The sequence below is a fragment of the Alligator sinensis genome, unplaced genomic scaffold, assembly GCF_000455745.1.
Source record: "Alligator sinensis unplaced genomic scaffold, ASM45574v1 scaffold569_1, whole genome shotgun sequence".
Classification (NCBI taxonomy): Eukaryota; Metazoa; Chordata; order Crocodylia; family Alligatoridae; genus Alligator; species Alligator sinensis.
Window position 1 is genome coordinate 1,958,871 of NW_005841914.1, and position 17,398 is coordinate 1,976,268.

Below are 17,398 nucleotides of genomic sequence, written 5' to 3' on the forward strand. Positions count from 1 at the left end.
AGGCAACATCGCGGTCTGTCCAGTGCTTGGATTTTTGGTAGAGACCAAGTCTGTCTTTCTAAAAGGGTTTGACTGGGCTTTAGGCAGACAAGGTTCTTTGGGTAAATCTGGTATCTTTTATTAGACCAACTCAAAAATAATAAAATAATAATGAAAGATATCAGGTTTACCCAAAGAACCTTGCCTGCCTATGTCCTTAGACCAACACGGCTACAACCTACACCCCTGTAATTGGGCTTTAGACAGACAATCTGCAGGCAGCCTGTGGGTTTAGGCTGGATGGTCCTGGGGGCAATGCAATTTCCTTATTCATCCCCCTTTCTTCCTGGGCCAAGGAGAACAGGATTGTCTGTAAGCTAGAGACAGTCCATGGCTGGAAGGTAAGCCAGTGCTTCAACATGGTACAGAAAATCTTCTTTCTTCAACAGTTGGCTGGTGTCCTTTGCTCACATGCTCAAGGTCAAGGTAATTGCCAAAGTGATCAACATCAGGAAGAAGTTTTGTTTCAGGAACCAAGGGGATATTTTGCTTTCCTTTGCAGCAAGGGCTATGGACCATATGCTAGGATCACACAAGGCCTCATGCAGTGTTCTCTGCCTGTGGCACTAAACAGAGGAGTGGATCTGGGTGAAATGTAATGGTCTGTATTGTGTAGGAGATCAGGCAAGATACCCCGGTGATCACCTCTGGCCTTACACTTGACTGCATCAATAAAATAAAATGAGCATCTGTCCTCTGCTAACTGGGAGACATTCTTCAGAGTGGAATTGCTGAAAAGCGGAGGCAGTGGGACTGTGATGGTAGGAACTCTGAAACCCACTTTTGGAGGGTTCATGAAAATAATTTCAGTGCTTGAACCACTGTTCCTTGTCCTTTCAACCCACATTCAGATTTCAACAAGGAATGCATTAACACTTAAAGTCAAAGATGAGTGCCTAGCCTTTGGGTTTTCAACTTAGGTTTGCAAACTCTTGAGAGGTCAAGCCACCAGGGGTCAGAGTCCTTCTCATATTGATAAGATGGCTAGATGGGGGGAAAATCTAGTAGGGACTTTTGGGACTGCTGGTATAGCACAGGCTTCCTGTTAGCTATGTGCTAAAGTCAGGTGCAGGCCCTGAACGCCAGGCATACATCCTCAGGATATAGTTAAAATAGCTTCCCCAACACCTCTGCTGCTTTATGTACGTTCTCCTGAGGGATTTGCTCCTTGGTTATCCTTTGTTCCATTTTCACCCTTTATTCCCAGGTGATTCTCTCTTGCTTCCCCCCTATTCCTTGTTTTACTGTCTCTCCAAAATTGAGCCAAAACTAATGTCTATCCTTCCTTTCAACCCCAGAATGATCAAATGTCAGGTGAAACAAGTTTGCCAGGCCCACCTGGGCATCCACTAGACATGTCTGGGTCTGTGCAGTTCCCAGGTACCTCACCTTCCCTAGCTTCGTACTTGATTGAAATGAAAGATGTAACAAGCAGTTCAATCTTGGTCCTAGAAAAGGTATTCTCTCCCCCTCCAACACCTGGGGACATCCCCTGGGTCAGGGGCAGGCCACACGCCTCATCACTCACTTTAAACTGATGATGACTGACTATGATGGCTGGGGACATAGCAGGGCATTTGTGATTGTAGCTTGGTGAGCAATGGGCTTTGCAACACAGCACAATTAAAACGCCCACAGAACAAAGCAGAGACAGACCTGCAGATCTCCAAAGAGGATCATTCAACCTACCCCCCAGCGAATTACTGGAACTGTAATTTTGGTATGATTTAAACAAGTCTCTATAAGACCAGATCAAACACACCCCTCATTGCATTTTCTTGTTTCCACTGCAGCAAAGAAAAGGCTTTGCTATTCTTTCACAGCAATGGGTAACACAGAACAACTCTGTCCTTGGCTTTGGCTGTGAACCAGGTGTAGCAACCTCCTTTTCTTATTGTCTACACTGCTGCTGTGCGCCTGTGTGCTTTCATTCCAGCCATGCTGCAGGCACAGGCAGCCAGAAGACTGGAGGAAAGGAAGACTGTTGACAGCTGAGCTTTGTTGTAAAGGGGCCTCAAAAATCTCTCTCAGAGAAGAGAGGGGTGTTTAGTCTTGGTGAAAGAAAATAAAAAAGAAAAGAAGAAAGGAAAAAAAAAAAAAAAAATCAACCACCGTAGATTACACTAGCCTTTTAATGTCAGAGAGGAATCGGTGAGGAACTGGACAGCTTGGAGAGATGCTTTCAGTTGGAAATAAGGTACCACTCCCATGTTGTGTACTTGGCCATGTGTCCAGCAAGCTTCAGGTAGTAGGGGTAGACCGCCGCATAGAACAAACAGCCGGTGCAGAGCTAAGACAGGTACAGGAATGAAAGGCTCTTGTCGCATTACCCTGAATTGTCACCTGGAAGGAAACCTGGGCTAATTGTCAGAAAACAGGATGGGGAGACGGAAACTGTTATGTTCCAGTAACTTGAGCGCGGGAGCCACCGCCTATGGCCCTAGGCAGCCACCCAGGTCCGATTCTTCTCCTACTGATACCCACGACAAAACCTGCATCAGCTTCAGTATCAAATCCTCTAGCGCCTCACCTCCACGGCCTCTTTAAAAGAGGGGCAATCACTCCAATTCACCTGCTTCACCGGGGCTGGGGGAGGATTATTTAGTAATTCGTTAAGGATGACAAGGCCTTTTGAAGATGAAATCCCTATTCAAGCACCAAGCATTATTACTGGAGATTCTCCACGTGGGCTGTAACTCCAGTAAGTGTAGCGGTGGGTCACAGCTGCAGTCGCATCAAAGACAGGGAGTGTTCAGAGACAGGGTCTCTGGCATTTAGCCCATCTCTAGATTACCGGGGAAGGCTCAGAGCTTTATTCAGATAATGAGAACAGCTGCAATGATGTTAGATAGGATTAACACATTAGAAGGGATATAAACCATTCTGCTTGGAGACATAAGGCAACCCCTGACTACTACTAGTGGGTTTTGACTGGGACTTCAGCAGTGGATGAGGTCTCCAAAACCTCCCTCTGAAGCAGCTGGTGCCGAGAAGGGAAAAATGCTTATTCTTTTGTTCCTAAAGCAGCATTCAAGCAATGATGCTCCATTTAAATCTCCCCCATTTGAGAAGCTGTGCATATTCTTCCTTATTTGGCAAAGAAAATAGCAACCGAGGCTTCTATTTCTCCATGCACCTAACAATTCAGTTTGCCCCCCTCAAAAAGCTGAGTTCTCTAATCATGAGACAGTCACCACAAAGGGAAGGGATCACCAGCACCGCTTGGCTAGACCCCAAGGAAGAAAGAAATCTCCCACCTGTGTCTTTACATTAAGCAAATGTGACAAATCCCACAACAAGCCCCCAGGGGACTTTGTTTCAAATGACACAAATTACAGGCAAAAGAGCTCACTGTATAAGGAGGCCTGACAAGATGCATCCCAGCTTCTATTAGCCAGGTCAGGACCTATGGATCTCTCGGAGAGCGCCGGGAAGCAGCAGTTAGCACGTCACCTAACTCCAGAGGACACTTTCCCCCTTGCAAACTGTAATTCTCAAGCTACAAAGCAAGTGATTGACAAGAAAGCAAATTAATGATACCGAGGAGAATGGTACCTCAAACAGAATGGGCTCAGGCAATCTGAGGGCCAGAGCTTTGCAACAGCCAAGAAAATGCAACGCTCTGCACTGAGAGCACCGGGGAGGACGTACGCAGAATACTATAGAGTTTGCTTGGCAGAAAGACTTTTTTGCATCTTTCCCTTTCCTTCACGAACACTTCTTCTGTTGACAGATGGACTGCTTTGGGGGGAGAACGACCTGATGCCTTGAAAGCCTGATGCCAAGCCTAACAAAAACAATAAGACCCCATAGATAGCACCTTGGATCCAAGACAATCTGAGGCAGTTCAAAATACAGCAAATGTGTATTGGAAATGCAAAGTCCGTTGAGGCTCGGCTCTGTGGGTACGGCAACGCAGCAAGAAAGTTCAGTAGAAGAGGAGTTCATGAATAATTTTTCCACTGAACTTAACTTCCCTTTGTTAAATGCCAATATTGTCTCCCATTCCCTCTGATCCTCGCTGTCGTGCATTTGCATTTTCACAGACTTGCATTTTGGCTTCTATTCTACCAGGAGAGCACACAAAACACTAGCGGACTCTCCCTATGCCTGAAGAAGGGTGCTTGTGCCCGACAGCTTGCAAGAACAAGTTTTCCAATGATTTAGTTGGTCTAATACAAGATATCACATCTACCCAACAAACCTTGTCTGCTGGTGTCCTTAGACCAGCGTGGTTACAACCAACCACCCTAATGGCATTCTTAGCACCATACAAAGAGTCTCTACTCTAACAAGCATCCAATTACAGTGGAGGCACAGGGCAAGGACAAACATAGTTCTGAAAGGGGAGAGGGATCTCTTGCTCCCGTAATGCTCTAACTCTTACATCACTACAGGCTCAGGCAACGTAAGTGTAGCAAAACCACTCTAGCTTTAACCTTGGTTTGTGTAGGATCAAAGTTAGGGTGATTTAGCTCACCCACAAAACTGTAAGTTTTTTAACTTTTCATACGGGAACCCAAACTGCATCTCTGCAGGCAAGTCACGGATATGGAAACCTCTGCTACATTTTTGGTGAGCTGTGCATCTGGATGGAAACTGTAAAATTCAGCAATTTTAGTCTGGAAACTAGGTTAAAATGCAGGCTGTTCAGCTGAGCTGGCACTGAGTTTTAGGAGGGTCTCGGCTGAACCTGGCTTCAAACCCTCACGTAGATGGGGGCAAACACAGACAGTTGGACTGAAGCCTCACAGACCCAAACCACCAGGGTCCTTGCAGCTCCTCTCTACTCTGTGACCCAGAGATTTAAACAGCTGGTGACTAGTCTAGTGAACATCCCCCCCGGTCAGCAGCTGGACCCCCTCCAGCCCACCGCTGCCTGGGAACATACAGCACAGAGGAGACACTGAGGGTACGCAGAGCAGTGGGAAGGAGAAGCATCTTCCAAGCCATGCAGAGAAAACATACAATCTCTCAGCTCCCTCTCCTGCAGCTGAAGCCAGCCTCAGCTGTAATAATACAGATCCATCCGCAGGAGCCAAGGGCAGTCTAAAACACATACCCCACCTACACTAGGTTAGCAAGTGAAGGACACAGATGAATGGAAAGTTCAGTATACCTTTAAAACAGGCATGCAGGCAAAAATGAACTCAGAAGGGCATTTTTAGCTCCCTGGGAAGCAGCCCTTAGGGTTTAATCCTGCCAGGTCCTGAGTAATCCTTGAAGCTTCCCCAATAAGCAATCAGGGCACTCGGCACTTAGCAGGATTGAGCGCTTCATGGGAAGGACATGGCAGCAAATATCTCTGCTTAAACCAAATAGAGTTCACAGGCCCTCAGACAACCTGCAACAAGTCAGGGAAGCACAGACGCACGGAGAGTGGACTGGCATTTCAAGTGGGTCAGTGGGAAAGAGGCCACATGATGGCTTCTTGTTCAAATGGTAGAAATCAGCTAATTCTGGGGTGGGAGCTGGTGACACCATGGAGCTCTGAGATTTCAGGTTTGATCCCCAAACTGAAAGCAACGCCCAAGACGCAGAGTCCACAGGAGTGACCGTCAACTGCCCCACACGGAAACACGCTGCTGGTTGAAATGCTTGGACAGCAGCCCCGTCTCAGGCAAAGGCCGGTCAGACATGGGTACCTTCAGACCTCAAATGAAAGATCTGCCATGTTAGGAAAGAGAAATGAAGGTGAGCAGAGATCCCAGCAAGTCCGCTGCCCCTGACAAAGCACCTTCTGTTTCTCTCTGGGGCGGAGCGTCAAGAAGAGAAACAGAGCCAGACGAGCGGGGTAAAGGAAACCCAGAGGCCTGTCTTATTGCTTCCCTCTTATCAAGTTCAGACTGGCACCTCTAATGCAGTCGCTCCTAAGGAGACTGGGAGGGAGGGAGGCAATAAACTAACTTTAAACACAAGTCACCTTTTAACATTCTTCAAGCAACAACCTTTTGACCCAAGGTTGTTAGAAAATTCCCCCCTTCTCAGTGGTTTCCCAAAGGAATCTGCAGCCAGTACCATGTGAAGACAGCTCTCCGCTCCACCCGCTGTTTGAGGAGCTTTCATTCATTCTTTGAGCCACTGACAAGTTGGATGGTTAAATAAACAGAAAGACACCTGCAGCTGACACAGTATTTATGCCTCTTTGGTTTTCTGTTGGGAGGCAGTCGCAGAGACTTTGGTAGGTTGGCCCACGTGTTAAACCTCCGTGGACTCCAATGCAGAGCATTCTGCAATCTGGGCAATTTTACCCGTGACAGGCGGCATCTCTTCATCCTAAACTAAGCTCAGACATTCCAAACATTGCTTTGGCAAGGAAGGAAAATACAAGTTTATTTAGCAGCATAGAACAGAAATGGGAAGGAATAAGGATGGAGTTTTGTATCTTATGCATGCACCTTGGACATGCGATGTTTAAAAGCCTTAATTTTGGGCATATATTATTGACAGGCCAATGGACGAACCACAGTTGGTCCAAAACATACTGAAGTCAACACAGAAACTCCGACTGTCCTCAACGGGCATTTTGTCAGGTCATTATATCGCCTAAACCTGTAGGCAGCTGTGATTTTGTAGGTGTTACTTATACGTCTACATGATGGACTGCAGAGCAGGGCAAAGACACCTGAGCCAGCTTTAAATCCACTAGCTTGGGTTCTAGCAGCAATCTAAACACAGCAGCATGAAATATAGATATGTTTAATTATCCAGCCAAGTAGGATAACTAAACCCACACTAGTGGCTCCGTGGCATGGTGGCCAGATTGTTTATGGGACCTGAGCTAGTTTAAACGACCTAGCTTGGATTACCTCTACCAGGCAATGTAGTCTGCAGTGTGCACATAACCCTTAGCCTCTCCACTGCAGTCTCTCAGATCTTTGCAGCCTCAGGGAAGAGACTCCTTTGTATGCACTGCTTTACACCTGTTGCACTGGGTCCTGAAGCAGCGGTGTGAGGCAATGAATACAATTCAAATCCATGTCCCAGATGGCAGAAAGAAGAAAGGGACTGAGGAAGTAAGAATGCATTGCAAGGGACTATTCCACGCTACATCAGAGGGTAGAGCTACCACTAGCTGCCCAAATGGTATTAGTGACTGTCTGTATCCCAGTGATCTCTGTTAAACTCCAATGGAAAGCTGTGATCAAGAGTAGTTAGTACTGACAGCTTTTTCCAACACGTACAAAATGCATCAGATTCAGCTGAAAAGGGCAGTGCAGGATTATCCCATCCTTTCCCTTTGGTAACACTGGCAATAAATAAAAGAATAAACATTTGGGAATTTTTGACCAGTAACAAAATGCCCTGTAGCTCCTCATCAATATGGGCAGCAATAAGCACCGAGAAAGCTGAGGCTGGTCTTTTAATTACCCCAGTGATTTCTGTGTACACCCCAGTACGATCTCCCCGGTCACATCACTGCAAGTTGTTCAAGCAAGCAGGAAAACCTACTTTTCCTGCACTTCACAGCACTGCTCCATCTTTCTCAGAACCAACGACACCACAAATACCCCTCAGCGTGTGTGAGTGTGTGCACACGCGTGCACAAAGGTGACTGACATTCACAGAAAGATGCCATATTTGGATGAAAGTAGAAGGACTTACCATCTTCGTGTCCCTCTCTGTTCCTCCGCCGATGTCTGTCTCGTCGGTGGCTAACAACTGATTCCGTTCCTGTTTCATTGTCCAGTCCATCTCGGCTGCTGGCAGCATTTGGGCTGTGACAGAAAAGATGGAGGAAAACAAACTGGAGTCATTCGAGACAACCCTGCCACTGCATTTAGCACCCTGGAAGGGTGCTGACTCTCTAACCCCCGGGAACAAATACATAATGCAGATACAAAGGCAACCTGCTGGAAAAAAAAGTGTCCCTGTAAAAAAGATTGTTTGCCCTTGCACTGATTTTGGCATCCCAGCATCCCCACACAGCTTGCAAAACCTCCCAATTGCGATCACGTAGGAATCAAGAGTTGGTCATAAGTTTGTCTAATAGTGACAAGCTGGGGATAGTAGTGAAGAAGCAGTATTTGGGACAGAAGCAGTAGTTAGGGCAGGCGCTCTGAAAAGAGGACAGTGACCATGAGCTAGACTCTTCTGCTCAGCTCTCCCTTGGGTATTTTACACTGGAGTCGCACTGCAGGAAACACATGCCATCTGTTTGGCCAACTCTACTGCAGCTCACCACCTTGACTGCTCATTCACCCATGGAATGGGACCCTAGCCTTGCTGACAGCAACCTGGGCTGGGCTACCAGCTGCCTGGGAGCAGAATGGCATAAAGAAGAGCTGATTGAAGATCCCTTCCTGCCACCTGTCCCTGTCCCAGCGCTAACCCTCATCTTCCACCAGTCCCTGCCTTCTCCCTGCTGGTCCTCAGGGCTAAGGAAAGAGCAGAGAGCCAGGTTGAGAGAGCAGCTTCCAAGGGTAAGGGGTCTGTGACAAAGGAGACAAGAATCCAGTTGGGGCCTACTCCAAGCAAATCCTCACCCATCCCCAGCTCTCTCTTCTGGGCCAGCTTCTTCTAGGATCCCAGTTTGCCACTTTAAGCTTTTCAACTGAGCTGCTGGGATGTAATACAGGCAAGAGGGAGGGTGAGGGGGACATTGTGGGGTGAATCTGGACAAATACCAAGTCCAATAACATGAGCAATACTGGCTCCCTATTCCTGGTCTTCAGGGGGCTGCTGCTCAGTCCTTCCAAACCAGGATGCCCGTCACACACAATTTAAATATCTGAATTGAATCAAATGACAGTTAGTTTGATAGCCAGCCACCATGGCTGTAATACGTAGCACTGTGTCTATAACCCCATTTATCTGCAACCCATCTGTTGAGACCACCACTGAGGAAAAAGAATGAACCATGACAAAGTGGGGTTGGCCAAAGCAGAGGAGAATGCTCTTTTTTCCCCTCCTGAACAGCATTAGCCCGCGCTATACACGTCTCCCTTCGGACTCCATGTGTTTTATAGCTCTCTATCAGTCTCGTGTTTCATAAATGGCATTGAAGCATTCATGGGGAAGGCAATAAGAAAAGCCTCCCAGAAGGCGCACAGCGGGCTGTAAGCTAATTTTAATGGACTGGTCTGTAGAAAGTGACCCATAGCACTTCCAAAATGCAGCCAGAATATGATCTAACATGCCTCTCAATGAGGATTTCCCTTACAGTGGGGAAGTGGGGGAGCAGTGGACACTGCTCCTGCTCTCTTCAAGCACCTACTCACCAAAGCAGCCCCAGTTCATGGACGTGCCATGCAGCTGCAGTTTGCATTATCTGCATCACAAGTTTGTCCAAGCTATGCTGATAACGCTGATGAGCTGAGACTGCACTTCTCTAGAGAAGCAGCGATTGGGGTGGCACTCTACAAGGAGCGCAGTGGCTGAATGGCGCTGTCTTTCACTCACACGTCCCCAAGGTGTTTGCACTGGAGTCTTGCTGCTGCAAAAAACACCACTAACTAGGTATTTAAAGGACTTTCATCACAAGATCGTCATCACAGTGCTCCAACTCTGACCCTTCTTCCTCCCTGCCAGCTGCTGAATGGACATCTCTGTTCCAAGGACAGATAATGGGATGATAAATTTCAGAGAGGCCACAATAAATGGAGTTAATGATATTATGGGAGTACTTTATTGATTATGTTGATTGAAAAAGGAAAACTATTGTATACCCTGACAAAGCTGAAGAGCATACATGTAACAGGTTCCCAGAGGACTTAGAAGACCATTATAAGGACATCTATTTAACATCCCCGTTATGTTTCTTCTTTTCTTTTGCATTTCTGTTTGATGTGCTATACAATGGTGAACTCGAGTAACACCATCAAATGTAACATGTCAATGTACTTAATCGCTCAACTGTACCTTCCAACTAAGACCATTACAAGCACTAATTAAGCCTCCTTGCCTCTATGGCAGAAGAAAGCATTATCTCCATTTTATATATGGGAAAGCTGATGTCAGAAGCGGTTAAGTGATGTATCCATCACAGAATCAGGAACAGTATCAAGGAGTTGGGACTCCCTGTCCACACTGTAATCGCAACATCCTTCTGACCCCACTGGATACGCCAGCCAGTCATAAATGAGCCCTGCTCAGCCCCCAGGTAGGAGGCAAAAATTCCTTTTAGATCCTGGAAGTTTGCTCTGGAGGTAAGAGATACAGTTTCCCAAATTAAATGTGGCCACCAGCTCAGCCTCTGCATTCACCAAAGAGGCTCAGAGAGTCTGTAATATTGGATACTGACTGAACTGGGAACCCTGTACCTTTTGGTTTCTCTGTTAACATATGGTGCATAAAGCCCTGGACAAGGGCTCAGGAGAGCTGGGTTCTATTCCCAACCCTCCCCATAACCCTAGAGGAGTTACTTAACTGCCCCGTGCCTCAGTGTCTCCCTCTGTGAATTGGGGATAATGTTATGCCCCCAGCTTTAAGGGGGTAAGTACTGGTAGTAACCTATAGAGGTGCCTTTTAGAGATTGTGAGAGTCCGTCCCATGGAAGTGACGAACCAGTGCCAAGGCAACCAAAACCACTGAGCTCTGCACGAGAGTGGGCATAACTTAAAGATGAGCCATGACAAGTCATACATTACTTTGGCAGGGTACTGCTGCTGAAGGCATCCCCCCACCTCCTCATACAGGCTGAGGATCCGCTGGAGATGCCCCATCATCACACTGTTACACAATCATGGGCGTGAATCACTAGAGCAAGCCAAGCACTTCCACTGGACAGCGCAGGACACAGACATCCAAGAGACCCTACCACTCTTCCTGCCACCAAGGCCAATTCTTTTAAGAGCATCAAAAAATATGCATTGCTTTCATGAGAAAAAGCCTGTGCCTAACTTGCTGTTTCTCGTAAAAACCCACACCACCAATTAAGAGTGCATCTTTACTCCAACCCAAATGGGGGATGACAGAAACCACCATTGACTTTCCTCAGTGTTGAGCTTTGGAGAGATTACACCGACAGGCTGGGGGTACCGCTTCTGAACCCTACAGTTCAGTGCAAGAGCATCCACATTGCAGCTCTCAGATGCTTTAGTCTTGAGTAACTGCTCCTGTTCTGCGCCCCCACAACCCTGCCCGTGAACCTCAGTCCTGACCAGCAGCCCTTCCTGACCTGCTGAGGAGATTCATTATGTAGCCTAACCTGACGGCTGTGTGCCTGAGACTAATAAACTCACTTTTTTGTGGCCCAGGCAGGCATGTGCTGAGCATGTTTGCAGGCAATAAGCTACACTGCACTTGCTGAACTGCACTAGCTGCATGCCCTGGCACTTGCCATTCATGAACTGAATAAAGTGAAAATATCTACTGCACCCATTATGGAATGCAGGCCCCGATTAAAAAAAACACGTGCTTGAATTCTGATCAAGCCAAAGGGGACTTCAGGCCTGTGTTTTAGTAGTGGCCCAAACAGGCCTGCATTTGTTTGGGTGAGTTAACACAGAAAGGATGGAGAAAAAAAAGAACGTGAGAGACCTGGGCGTTACTAACAGAGTAACACACTCCCTTCCTTTGTCCCTACACAATGCTGGGCATCAGGAGCTATGCTTGCAGGGCCTAGCTGGCTTTCATCAGTTAACCTCAGCAGCACCATCTAGTGACTACAGGCTGTTACCATGGATCACAGAGTGATCCAGCGCACACAAAGGCTGCAAGAAAAATCATTGCCTTGGAAGTGAAATGCTGCTCCTCTTATCTCCCATTGCTTGGCAATTCAATTAGGTTCGTTTTCCAGTAAATACTCCCTGGAGATGTATGTGAACACAAACGTGTTGTGGGGCACACAAGGGTAGGTGGAGTGTGCCAGATCCTTAATCAGTGTAAATCAGCACAGCTCCTTGAAGCAACTGGAGCTACACTGATTTAGAACAGCCGTCTCATCTGAATGACTCCGGTTCACTGTGCCAGGCTCTGAGCAAAGCCCACAGGTGGGTGCAAAGTGCAACCGAGTTACTAGGGTTATAAAGAATCAGAAGTCCTCATTCTTGAATGTATCTGACTTCATAGCACCCGCAAAGCAGTGCAGTGCTAGCAGCCCCATTTGGCAAGTGGGGAACTGAGATCCAGAAAGGCTTGGAGCCAAATCTGTAAAGGTCTTTAGGCTCCTAACTCCCCTTGGCTTTAACAGGCGTTGGGCACCTAAGGAAAAGTCTGGCCCCAGGTGCATTGCCTAAACTCACACAGAAAGGCAGAGCATAGAGCTGAACCTACATCCTCAGAGATGTAGGGTGCAATTCCAGCTGCAGGGTTGTCCTTCTTCCATTTGAAACCAAGTGAGACTGTCCAAAGCAGTATATTATTTCTGATGTGCTGACTGAGCTAAGGTGCTCATGGTGCTCAGCATTGACAACCTGATTCAAATGTAGTGAAAGGCAGGAGGAAACAAAACACCCTCTTTCAAATTCAACCAAAAACAATCAAAGAGTCAAGACAGGTCAAAAACTCAATGTTGAGTAGGCAGCTGGTTGAGATCACCATTTATCCCTCTGGCGGGTATCACTACACTGTTGCCTTGATCCTCTGCCAACCAGCCTAGCACATCCACCTTGTCTCCTGTCTTTCATAGATGTCAGGGGCTGGAAGGGACCCTGCAGATCATCAGGTCCAGTCCCCCCCACTCTAGGCAGGAATACAACTGGGGTCAAGTGACCCCAGCAAGGTAACTGTCCAGTCTGAAAACCTCCAGGGTAGGTGACTGCGCCACCTCTGGAGGGTCACCCTCCCCATCCAAACCACTGATAAAGATGTTGAAGAGCACCAGTCCAAGCACAGACCGCTGAGGGGCACCACTACCCACTTCGCACCAGGATGACAAGGATCCATTCATGAAACCTCTCTGGGTCCTACCCTGTAACCAGTTTCCCACCCACTGAACTGTTGAGCAGCTGAGCCCACAATCTTCCAGTTTTCCCACAAGGATATTGTGGGATACTAGATCAAAAGCCTTCTGGAAGTCTAGGTGTATAATGTCTACCTTGTCTCCCTTGTCCAGGTGTTGAGAGACCTGGTTGTAAAGGAGATGAGAATGTGTGGATCTCTTATGTTTGGATATTTAAGCACATACATGTCTTTTGTGTGTGTGTGGGGGGTGGGGGGCGTTAATGAGAGTCTAGAGCAACTGGTACAGAGAGGCCCTCAGCTATGACTGGAGCTCCAAGGTGCTACAGCAGAAGAGAAAGGATGTGGGGGCCCATAGATATGGGCCATCAGTGGACACACTGAAAAACACCCATTTGAAATATGTACATCTAGAAATAAAAACTGGAATTGGCATTTATGAGGTGGGAGGTGATATCCCAGCATACAGTAACACTGAAAAGGACATAGCTCTGTAATGGATCACCAGCTTAACAGGACACCCCAGGTGCAAGGTGAACACAAACCTTGGATGTGTAAGCAGGGGGATATCACCTGAAAGCATGGAAGGGGCATCACCTCTGCATTCAGCCCCAGGGACCGGAGCAACTTGTCCAGGTCTTCCAGCCACACTTCAAAACCAATGGTGAAAAGTTGGAAAAGGTTAGGGAAAAGAGCTACAAGAATGACGGGAGGGTGTGGAAAATATGCCTTACAGAGCTGCTCCATCTATTTCCTTTATTGAAGGGAAGGTGAAGAGATGACTTTATCACCACCTAAAAACAACTATTTCTGACGGGAGATGGCTTCTTAATCTACCAGAAAATGACAGAAAACTGAAGCTAAATAAATTTGGATGAGAAATAAGGCGCACGTTTTTAATACCAAAGGTCATTAACCACCAGAACAGCTTACGTTAGGATGTGGTGGATCTTCTGTCTCTAAAGTGAGACTGGATAGCAGAAATTACAAGCTCAATGCAGAGCTAGTCTAGCCTGGGCTGTGCTGGAGATCAGAGCACACCGTCACAATGATCCCTCCTGGCTTAAGAAATAGAAAAACTAAGAAACAGAAACATGTTCACATGGAGAAAGAGGCATCAAGGAGGGCACAATTCTACGCCAGGGGCTCTCGCTTCTCCACAGAGGCACCCACAGTACGTACTTGGGAAGCCTAAGAGGCAATTGGCCTGCAAGTGCAGATACCCATCAGCGACCGGCATAAGGAGGCTGCTGTTCCTATTGAATTCCACAGCAAACCTCCTCCTGGACTTCAGCAGTGACCATGCCTTTCAGGGAAAGGACTCAAACATGGGCCAAGTTTTCCAAACAGGGTTTCTGCCAACCTTAAGTCAACCCACAGCTTTGCTGAGGTCCTCTCCTTAACAGATGGTGAGCATTACAGCACTGTCCCCATTGCCCAGTGCCAACACCATGACAAATGCACTTGGCAGCAGAAGCATGTTTGTACAGGAGCAGGCCACGTGCCCAATGGTTTCTCTTTCCTCCCACTGCCGCACACATCCTCACAGCCTCATTAGGCCAGTGTCCCACTGGCCCATGAAAGCCGTGTTTTTTTCCTGTCCTAGTTTTCTTCCCTCCGCTGTTTATTCACCCAGCTGGCAACTCCCTCTCTCTACAGTAGGAGGGTCTAGATGGGCCTAAGTCTAATAATCCTAGATCTTCTGGATGCTACCCTGACTCTCTGGGTGACCTTGGGTTAGTATAAGTATTGGCCTCTGGGTCTTTGCTTCCCTTTTTATGAAACGGGGACACCTGGCACACACAATTCAGGGGAGCTGCTATTCAATAGGACATAGCTGCAAGGACCTGGGAAGGTGGCAGGTGTAACAGCAGAGCAGGAGTTTTTTCAATAACAACTTTAAAACCCAGGGATAGCAACTAGATCCTGCCTCTGAAGCATGTGCAATTATGAGCCACGGTTTAGTAAAGCCTCCTTAAATTTTAACAGTTACGTACAGGTCAGGAAGACAAAGAATTAGTTATACTTGGATCATGTGACTGCAATCACAGGCTGCTCCTTGCCAGCGGAAAGTAAACCTTGAACACGAGAGGGCAGTGCAACCCTTGAAAGCACTGCAGCGTCAGGCCAGGGTTACTGTTCCCCAGTATTTCTCGCCCCCTCCAGAAGGCAGGAGGGCGCTTAGTCACAAGAAACACGCAAAACAAAGAGGCTCTCCCAGGCCATGGGCATCCCAGGCCGCAGGATGGGGGAAATGAGCAAGCACGGCAGGAACTCGGACTGCGTTTGCTGCCATGTGAGCCACAGGTCTGCTCCCATCCTTGCTGGTGATCTGGGAACATCAGCAATGCAGAGCCAAATATGAGGGGCAGGGCCAGAAGAGGAGAAAATGGAACAGATGTTAACCCCTCCGTGCCAGGGCTGCCGGCCATTCCGGCTCTCGCAGCACAAAGCCTGATGAAGGCAGGAAGGAAGATGTCGCAGCGTCAGCATCCACGGAAGTACTGAGCAGGGGAACTCCATCTGCCAGGCACGAGAAAAAGCCGGCAGCACTGAATGCTCTGCCAGCTTCCAAGACAAAAAAAAAATGGGCTAACTGTTCACTCAAGAAACTGTTTGCTTAATAAGTCTTAGTAAATGCTGGGCAGGATTGTTCAATCCAGTAAGAGAAGCAAGGCATCTCTGCATCAGCACCAAATGTGGAGCTGATAAAGGCTGCAGGACTAATAGCCTTGGAGACCAGGAGCTCCTGTTTGCTGGAAGACGGGCAATACAGTCTGGCGCTTAAAGCCTGGAACTGGTGTTCAGGAATTGTGTGACCTTGCAGCAAGTCACGTAGCATCTCCTTGCCTCAGTTTCCCCATCTGTTTAAAATCTCAAGCTATTACACGCTGATCAATAGGCGAGAGAAATTAACCCTTTCTTGATAACTAAGAAAGGATTCCAGCCACCCCCAAAGTCCTACCTTATGGGGAGTCAGTCACTGTTATAGACAAAGGGCAAGCTGCAAAATTCAGATGCCAAACTCATCAGTTCTTGACTTCAGTCCAGGCCCAGATTTAAGTATATGGGGCAGACTATCAAGCCTTTGGGGAAGTGCTCGAGGGCTCATGGATTAGTTTGGAAACAATACTAGAGATCTGAAAAGAGCATATAAAATACTGAGACCAGAATCCTGCTCTCAGTCCCCACCTCAGCGTAACTCTATAGGAACCGATGGAATTACTCTCACCCTGCATGTATAGCTGACATAATTAGGCTGCTATTTCATGCAGACACACCCGAGCCAGGGGAGGTACAGTCAGAGGTGTTAGTGTGTGTGCGCATATGTGTATGTGCGTGTCAGGAGGGAGTAAATTGCTGCTCCATAACTATATTCTGCTGCCTCTATGCACTGCATAATTATATATAACATAATAATAAATGGCTGTCACCCATGGCTCCAAACAGCATTAGCATTTCGCCCCCTTCTCACCTCTCCCAAAGTGGGTTTTGAAACAACGAGTGATAGGAAGCTAATTTCACTTGAATGTGCTCAGCCATCCTTTATTTTTATTCCCCAAATCTAATGACCACATTTTAATAGAAATAACAAACATGTGGTACGTATTGCTGAGAGGCATGTAACATGACATGCTGTGAGCCTGAACAGAGATGTGGGTAAGGAGCCAGGTGAGAGTTTAGTACCCCGTGATTAAAAATAACTTGGTCTTACTGGAACGACGGAGGGCGTGAGTCTCCAATGCCGCCTGTTCTCTCGATGGGAGGTGGGATGTCTGTGTGGCTCTCGGTGCACTGGGAGCCTGTGTCAGAGTGAGAGCTTTCAGCCAGGACCAGCTGTAAAAAGAGAGGGGAGAATTAGATCCACTTGTATCAGGTCTCCACACCGTGATGTAAAGCGGCCAGCTACCACCCAGCGTGCAATCCAGGAATGTCTAAATAAAATCTGAGGGAGAGAGAGGCTTGGAACTGAAATATGTATGGATCTCTGCCAGCCTTTCATTTAGTCCAGATCACTTTAGGTCTAAATATGACAGAAAATAACAGTCAAGGTTTGCACAAAGCAACCAGGAGCCCTTGCCTAGTGCAAACGAAGCAGAAGTTTCTGGGTAGGGCACACACTGCGTTGAACAAATTTTGTTTTATAACATCCTTCGAGTTTCCTAAGGAAACCTGGGACCCTTGACAGATCACCCGGGTGGAACCAAGCCTCTGGACCCCGGCAGGCTCTGAGGAACCCTTGAGAAATGTGCATGCATGAAATGCACTGGGGAACTCACCCTTCTCCCTGCCGCCAGTGTGATCAGTGGTATGATGATCTCAAACCAACACAAACCCCACGTGCAAAATCAAAATCCTCCAAACCTGAGGATTTCCTCCGTAAATTCACAGGGCAGGAGCTTGCACTCCAGGTGCTAAAGATATAGTCTACGATGATTTCTTAGATGCATCATCCTGGACTTTGGGCAACTTTGAAATCTGGACTGGACCAGGATCCACATTCTGTGGCTCTCCA

General features: G+C 47.4%; 1 protein-coding gene across 5 annotated transcripts in view; it reads right to left on the minus strand.

Moving 5' to 3' along the window:
* DVL1 (dishevelled segment polarity protein 1) overlaps positions 1 to 17,398 on the minus strand; it is a 139,954-nt gene that overhangs the window by 57,765 nt on the left and 64,791 nt on the right. For 3 of the 5 annotated variants that reach the window (XM_025198117.1, XM_025198118.1, XM_025198116.1), the window contains exons 3-4: positions 16,598 to 16,719; positions 7,645 to 7,757 (exon numbers count right to left, since the gene is read on the minus strand). In XM_025198117.1, coding sequence (XP_025053902.1) covers positions 7,645 to 7,757; positions 16,598 to 16,719 — 235 coding nt within the window. Of the gene's footprint in view, positions 1 to 7,644; positions 7,758 to 16,597; positions 16,720 to 17,398 lie in introns of those variants that run through there. The other 2 variants (XM_025198120.1, XM_025198119.1) reach the window with 2 other exon arrangements.